The sequence below is a fragment of the Benincasa hispida genome, chromosome 9 (assembly GCF_009727055.1).
Source record: "Benincasa hispida cultivar B227 chromosome 9, ASM972705v1, whole genome shotgun sequence".
In the NCBI taxonomy this organism is placed as follows: Eukaryota; Viridiplantae; Streptophyta; class Magnoliopsida; order Cucurbitales; family Cucurbitaceae; genus Benincasa; species Benincasa hispida.
In genome coordinates, this window is record NC_052357.1 from 28742783 (window position 1) to 28750585 (window position 7803).

General features: G+C 33.7%; 1 protein-coding gene across 6 annotated transcripts; it reads right to left on the reverse strand.

Annotated features, from left to right (window-relative positions):
* Positions 1–523: 523 nt before the first annotated feature.
* LOC120087076 (pentatricopeptide repeat-containing protein At3g22470, mitochondrial-like) lies at positions 524–4630 on the reverse strand. 6 transcript variants are annotated; one of them, XR_005484416.1, is made up of 5 exons: positions 4395–4630; positions 3588–3968; positions 2184–3110; positions 1021–1063; positions 524–902 (listed from the first exon to the last, which is right to left on the reverse strand). XR_005484416.1 is itself a non-coding variant. In XM_039043929.1 (4 exons), the coding sequence occupies exons 1-4, from the start codon at positions 4582–4584 to the stop codon at positions 2734–2736; spliced, it is 861 nt and encodes a 286-aa protein (XP_038899857.1). In that variant the 5' UTR covers positions 4585–4630; the 3' UTR covers positions 2061–2733. The 6 variants fall into 6 exon arrangements, 1 of the variants encoding a protein (XP_038899857.1); XR_005484415.1 differs by lacking the exon at positions 1021–1063; XR_005484417.1 differs by lacking the exon at positions 1021–1063 and having other exon boundaries at positions 524–916.
* Positions 4631–7803: the final 3173 nt, after the last annotated feature.

Below are 7803 nucleotides of genomic sequence, written 5' to 3' on the forward strand. Positions count from 1 at the left end.
TGTTTTGTTACCCTAGAACTTTATCGATTTCATATCTCGTCTTTTTTTTTTTTTTTTTTCCCTTGAATATATAGGATAAAACTTTTTAGCAATATATGGAGTGATAGCTTATTAAGGGATTGAAATTGCAACATTTTAATGTTTAAAGTTAAGGTTGTAAAACTTATCTAAGTTTGGGGTGCAATTTTAAAAAATTGAAAATTTATGATTAAATTTGATTGTCCTCTCAATGGCTTTTTCCATATTGTTTCATCTTGCTTGTTTGCCTAATATTAAGGTGGTTGATGTTTGGATTGCATATTTATAAGTTTGGGATTTATATCTTTATCGAAATCTTAATGATCTTGAGATTTTAGAGTAGACTTCTTTACCCCAACTCTTAGTAGGATTTTGTGTTACACCTGATTCTTGGAGTTGGACTATTGACCTTTATCAAAATTTGATGAATATTGTGGATCTACCTATGGAGGATTTATAATCTATCATCTGAATGAATCATTGCCAAGTGGGAGCTTAGCTTGGGTATTGCCAATATTATTGATCGTCTTCAACAACATATGCCTTTTATGTCTATCTTTTCCAAGAAAGAGAACATCATAACAATATAGCAATATTTGTAAACAATCAATCCACCATTGTTAATCTTTTCCCCCTCCTATACAGCCTTCTAAGGTTCAAGATTTCATCGAATAAACAAATTCCTAGATAACATTTTCAGTCATTTTACACGTTTCAATTTCACTTGGGCAATCTCCAACTACTCTCTAAGTTCTAACTGAATAACTTACATTACATTCTCCTGAAGCCAATACTAACAAATAATAATGGGTGCTTTAGCCATTTACCTACGAAACTTTGGTCTAATGCTGATCGTCGCAGACCTTAACTGTTTGAAACGGTACCTGCAAATTATTAACTGGTAGAATTTATAAACATCTTTACCCTCCTTTTTGGTTAAAATCAAAATGAGGAAAAAAGGGCTTCAATGACACCATCACAAAAAAAAAATTTAAGTCTCACCCATTTTCACTAAGAAAACTTGTCACAGCCTTTGGTAGAGCAGCTTCGGAATGAACAAAACATCATGCGTCTCAGTGCACATATGCGGATACGAGAAATTAATACAGTACGACATAGACATGGCAACACATCGTTTTTTTAAAATCTAAGACAGTCACAACAATGACACGTTCATTAAGATACTAGGAGAAAATTCATAATTAATGGATTGATGCATTTATATATTTGGAAAATTACTTTCATCCTCAATTTATTATTATTATAATATATGCGTCATTTAGTCTACGCAACAAGTGTTAATGTTCTACGCAACAAGTGTTAGTGTTCTACGCATGTGTAATAAATTTGTTGCCCTAACATATGTTTGATATATGTCAAACAAGTGTCCAAGTGTCCAAGTGTTCGATACGGGCACACTAGGCAAACTAAAATGTCGATGCTTCATAGGATGTCAGTAACATTTAAAGCTTCCCTTCAGCCAAATCAACCTATTGTCATATCTAATCTAATATATACACCCTCCCATCGCAGCTAAACAGATTTCTATTTTGTCCATGATTACAAAATGGGACCCACAATCACGACACATGTACTCTCCTGGCCACTCCCCAACTGAATAACTGGTTATCACCAGGGTTCTAGTGTTCCTATCAGCATGTGATTGGTGGAAAAAACTGTTCCAATAGGCAAAGCTCATTTTGCAGACTGGTTCGAGCAACTGGAAACTTATCTTGGGTTCTGCAGGGTAGACCTAAGTCCTCTTCTTTCTGGGACTCCCTTCACAAAAGGTTCTTTGAGCGAGTTGAGTAATGAATTACTTTCACTTCTGATTTTTGTTTATATTTGTCTTTTCCAGCCTTTGCCTTGCTATCTATTTTCTCTCAGTTTAAGTCCTAATAAGGAGGTTAGAAAGGTAGAAGAGTTACTGGGAGATTTTTTTTGTGGTAGAAGGGCCTTGTTTTTGGAGGGTGGGGCTGAGAAAGACCAGAAAAGTATCCCTCTTCCCAAGAAGGTTTACAAAAAAGCTTTCCATTTGAAAATTAGAAAATTGAGACTATACTAACAAAATAGCTTTAAGAAAACACAAAAATACATAGACAACCTAACTTAGGGACCACAAATGTTGAAACTTGAAAGTTAAACAGCAACGGCTACGAATTTACCTATTATGACTTCCAATGATGTCAGCCTATGTCTAGATGATGGTAATTCTCTGTCCAACTTTGAGTCCATACAACTAAGATACTCAAGGGATGAAGCACGTTGGAATCCTTTCCTTTCAGCTTCCTTTCGCGACAACTACCGATTGGAGGCATTCCGAGTTTCAATTTTCCGTGAGTGTTCTTGCAAGGCCTGAACAGCCTTTGCTGCCTGAAGCCCATGTAAGTCCAACTTCCAGAGCCCTTTTTTACTATTCCTTGTTTGTAAAATCTCATTAGCTGCCTTATCATTTAACATTTTTGCAGCTAGCCATTGTTCTTGAGCTCTCGATGAATGATTCTTGGCAGAAGCATGATCTTTCCTAAGATAGGCATTAGTGGCTGCCCTTGAATGTTGAGATGCAGACCTATTGATTAAAGAAAATAACAAATAACAACTGTTTATATTTTAAGCAAGAAATCAACTCCCATAACATTGATAACTTGAACCATCTCCCAAGAACCATATATTTCAAGTCATATAGCTCCTAATGAGTCTATCAATAGGTGATTATCAATGTCGACGCTCTTGGACAGGAAATCTTGGAAGCAAGTCTAGAAATTCTTGATATTTTTCATCTTTGCAAAGCATGTCTACACCTATGGTGCAAGTGCAAGCATCTGGCGACACATCCTTCTGAACCATCCTATGGAGAAGTTGAACCACCTCCTCTGATTTATTACTCTTGCAAAAACCACGTAAAAGGGTATTATAAGTAATTGTGTTGGGAGTACAACCATTTGCTTCCATCTTTTGAAACAAAATACTTGCCTTATCTACTTGTCTCTTTTTACAGAACCCATGGATCATAATGTTATAAGTCACAACATCTGGTTGAAGCCCTTCCTGGGATAGTTTTTCGAAAAGCTCCGAAGCAGCTTCAAGTTTCCCTGCTTTACATAGGCCATCAATTAGACAATTAAAGATTTCAATGTCCAATTTCAAGTTGTATGATTTGAGCTCATTAAAAAGTTCTATCGCTTCAAACAAACAACCATTCTTACAAAACCCATCTAAGAAAGTACTATATATATGTGTATTTACAGCAATACCATAAGCTTTAAAGTCACCAAATAGTTTTTTTGCATCATCAATCCTGCCTGCCCCTAAAAGCCCTTTAAACAAGACACCATATGTTATCCCATCTGGACTCTTTCCCACTTGAAGCATTTCATTATAAAGCTTCATTGCTTCTTCCACCTTCCAAGTTTTACAATACCCATTGATTAGTATAGTGTAGCTAATCACTTCAGGTTCACATCCCTTACTTGGCATACTAACGAACAGTTCCCTGGCACTATTCAGGTCACCAACCAAACAAAACCCCTCAATTAGTGAATTATAAGTACACAAATCAGGAACAATACCTCTCTGAATCATCATCTCTAGCAACTCCTTAGCCTTGATAACCTTTCCAGCCTTGCAAAACATATCAATCAACACACTAAATGTGACCAAATTTGGTCGAACACCTTGATCCACCATCTCATTGAACAAAAATTTAGCCTCCTCCCACTTTCCACTACGGCAAAATCCATGAATCAAAGAGTTATAAGAAATAACATCGGGAACCATACCCTGAGCTTTCATTTCCTCGAAAAGTTCTCTTGCCTTGTCTTCCTGTCTATCCTTACAAAGCCCATCTATAATGATACTATAGGAAATAACGTCAGGCTTACAATTAATCCCATATCGACCAGTTTCATGAAGCATTTCTTCATGCAACTTAAATGCAATGTTAATATTCCCTGTTTGAGAAAGTCCCTTGATTAAAGTCCCATAAGTAACCACGTCAGGCCTACAACCTAACTTTTGCATTCTCATAAATAACAGTGTGGATTTACTAATTCTATGCTCCATGCACAAGCCCTTAATCAAGGTCGTATATGTCACTAAATTCGGAGTATAACCACTCCTTAAAATCCTTGCCATGGCCGCAAGGCCTTCGCTAACCCGATTCACATTACAAAGGCAATTAATCAAAATATTCAACGTGAAGAAATCAGGAAAAAGTCCAGCTAGGCGCATTTTATTATAGAGAGAAAATACTTGAGAGTAATGCTTAATCTTAGTAAGCCCACCAAGTAATTGATTGAATGAAGATATGGCGGGCGTAGGATTTGAACGCATCATTAGGTGAAAGAAATGTAATGCTTCAGTTGCGGTAATCTTACCTGTTTTGCAATTATGTAGGAAGGTGTGAAGCCGGTGTTTAAACGAAAAGCCTCTATTGAAGTTTTCCGGCGGAATTTCCGGTGATGCAAGGGGTTGGGGTGGGCATTTAGGATGATTTGATGATGGAATTGTTGGTGAGTAGTGAGTAAATAGAGAGGAGAGTTTAGGTTTGGAAGAAGCGGAAGCCATGGTTGAGGAGAGAGTATTGATTTCAATTATGAAGAGTTATATTTAATAGATTTTGGGGTTTTGTTTTTAGAGGACACCTTAATTACCTTTACAACAAATTGCCACAATCTTTCTAATTCTAACCACCTTAATTTTCCTACCATTAATCTTTTTAATCTCGTTTACCTAAGTAAATTGGCAAAAAAAAAAATCATTCGAAAAGAAATTAGAGTTTTAGCGACCATTCAAAATAGTTTTTTCAATGTATTTTAATCCGTTTTTATCATAAATATTTAAATAAAAATGAGTTTACGAAAAATATTTTTCTCTCAAGTCAGTTCAAGAATTCTGTAGTATCACTTTCGTGCAAATTAACCTGATACTTTATTTTACAAGCATCCAAGCAGTCGAGAAACTATGGAAGAAGTTAAGCAGTGATATTTGATTTCGGGATCTTTTGGAGGAAATTGGAAGAGTTTTTTTCAAGGCTAGAGATAAGATTAAAACAAAATGACAAACAACAGTCAAAAGGAGAATAGGGCTAGCATAATGTATGTGTTAGTTCTATCTCCTATGTTCAATTCTCCATTCTCTATTATTTTGCTTTGTGAAAATGACGAACCAATTCAAATTTCTTGATTTATTTTTGTTTAATCCCTCTGCAAAATACATGAATCTTGGACATAGTCGATAATTTTTTGATCTAATGTAGTTGCTTGGTAGTTGGCAATTTTTTTATCTTATTAAATTACGAAAATTTGTGCATCAATAAAGCCCAAATCGTAGTACTAAAAGTTTCTCCCCTAACTCTTTTTAGATAGTGTAGATATCGATATATTCATTTTAATTTTAAACTCTTAATGTAAGTATATGATATTGTATGAATCATTTTTTGATATCTTTAAACCATTTTGCATGGATAATTAAATAACTTGATATTATATTATATTTTATTGTAGTTCATTTATGAAGTGCAAAAGAGGATTCATAAGAAATTAACCATATAAATGAAAATATTCATAGTGAAATTTTTATTATTTAATTGATTTTTTAAAAAAATTATTTAAACGATTTAAAAAATAGAGAAATAATTCCCCGTATGAAATTGTTCCCCATAAAACTAAATGTAGAAATTTGGGAGATATGGAATGAAATGGGAGGTGAAGATGGAGACGAGGTTCTTATGTATTCCCATCATGCTTTTGAAAATCTCTATTCATAATCTTTTTGTTCACTAATAAATCAACAATAATGGAGGGAATAAGACTTTCAATCTCAAAAAAGCTAAAATTGGTGTCACATATCTTCTCATTTATACTCTAATTTGGTTTCATGTAAATAATTTGATGGCTAAATCATACAAAAAAAAGGAAAATAAAAACCCTAAATTTTATACTTTGTATAACTTGAATTTTTAAAATTTTCAAAAATACCCTTAAACTTTAAAAAAAGTTCAAAAATACTTTTACCGTTAATTTTAAATGGAAACTATTAGTATTTTCTTTCAAAAATACCTCTGAACTTTCAAAAGTTTCAAAAATACCTTTAAACTTTTTTAAAAAAAAAAATCTTCAAAAAACCATGAAACTCAAGAGAAAAAAGAAACTTAAAAAATGTCATTACTATTAGTATATGAACACAAACCGTTAATACTTGTTTAAAAAATATTATTGAACTTTCAAAAGTTGCAAAAATACTTTTAGCCTTGCAAAATAAAAGTTAAAAAATGCTTCTACCGTTAGTTACTATTGTGATCAATTTGTTTGAAGCTTTCTTGATTTTGAAAATTACCGATTTTAAAACAAATTATATATAGATATCATCTTATATTTCATATAGAGTTTTCATTTTTCTCCCATTTGTCCAATTCTTTCATCAATTTGCTCGTAACAAAATATAAACAAAACTTCAAGTTGGAGCATAAAATCAAACAAAATTTCAAATTCAAAATCTCCCTTTAAAACTACAAAACGATAAATAGGAAAATATAAAAAGAACTTATTTGACATTTAATACGTATATGACTCAAGAAAGCTTCAAACAAATTGATCATTACACTAATGGTATGAGCATTCCTAAACCTTTTTTGTTTTTAAGGCTAAGAGTATTAATGTTGTTAGATGTAGATGTCGAGAAGTTGTTGCATCATGGAATAGCCACTACCCTAAAAGAAATTTCGACACGACCTTGGTGTCAATCGCTACTATCGGTTGCTCCCCAAGGTTAACACAACTTCCAATTTCAGGTGTACACTCGCCGGAAAATAGATTGGAATCAAGAAAAATAATACTCGAAACAGATAAAGTGAAGATTGGAAATCAAAATACAAATGGATAGATTACAGATCGATACGTTTAGATCTGCTGCATGGCTAGGGTTGAACGGAAGAAAAATGGCATAAATTAATAAAATCGGTTTAAAAAATAAAAGGATAAGTAATAAAAAGTTATTTTTTTTTCGCATAGTTACTCGAACCAACCATCTGGCCAGACGAACGGCGGCGGTGGCACGCATATATGGTGGGAAAGGGTTATACTTCTACCACCACCACACTTTGGAATCACATCTAATATGCTTTGGTATTTATATCTTTTAGGCATTGCTTAATTCTCTAATATGGAACAACATTCTCCCCTTTCCTTTTAACTTTTACTATGGGTCTAAGCCCAAAAGTCATTTCCAACAATCCCCCACAAATGATTGTTATGACAAAATTAAAATAAAAAAAATTATTGAAGATACTATTCTGAGCAAAGATGGGAGATTAAACTTAAACACCAATATCTAACTTTTTGAATTGATGCATAGTGAAGCAAGGCAACAACTTCATTAGAGAAAATGAGTTATCTATTGAACTTTCAATAACGTTGGTTGAGATCCCCACAACATGTTTTACTCCTAGAATTTTTCTTGATTCCACAATATAAAGTTTGCTAATTAAGGTCATGCACATAAACCTCGAATCACCGTGAAAGCTTTAGAAAAAGCCCTTTACTATCACGTCAAATGCTTCATCATTATCCATCAAGTCCATATCAGGACCACCCAAAGAAAGGGTTATGGATCATTAAAAGGTTTTAGTTTTATCCATCAAGTCCGTACTAAGACCACCCAAATAAAGGACTATGGACCATCAAGTCTATCACAATAGACCACCCAAATAAAGGGCTATGGAACATCAAGTCTATCGCAATAGACCACCCAGATAAAAGGCTATGGACTACTATTAGGGTTCAAGCC

Excerpts from the sequence above, each read along its gene's own strand:
- LOC120087076 (XM_039043929.1), bottom strand. The coding sequence starts at position 4,584 with ATGGCTTCCGCTTCTTCCAAACCTAAACTCTCCTCTCTATTTACTCAC. Across the intron at positions 3,969-4,394 it reads CCTACATAATTGCAAAACAG|GGAATATTAACATTGCATTT; the intron begins GTAAGATTACCG and ends TTTCTCAAACAG. Across the intron at positions 2,905-2,991 it reads AAAAGAGACAAGTAGATAAG|AGTAATAAATCAGAGGAGGT; the intron begins GCAAGTATTTTG and ends GGTTTTTGCAAG.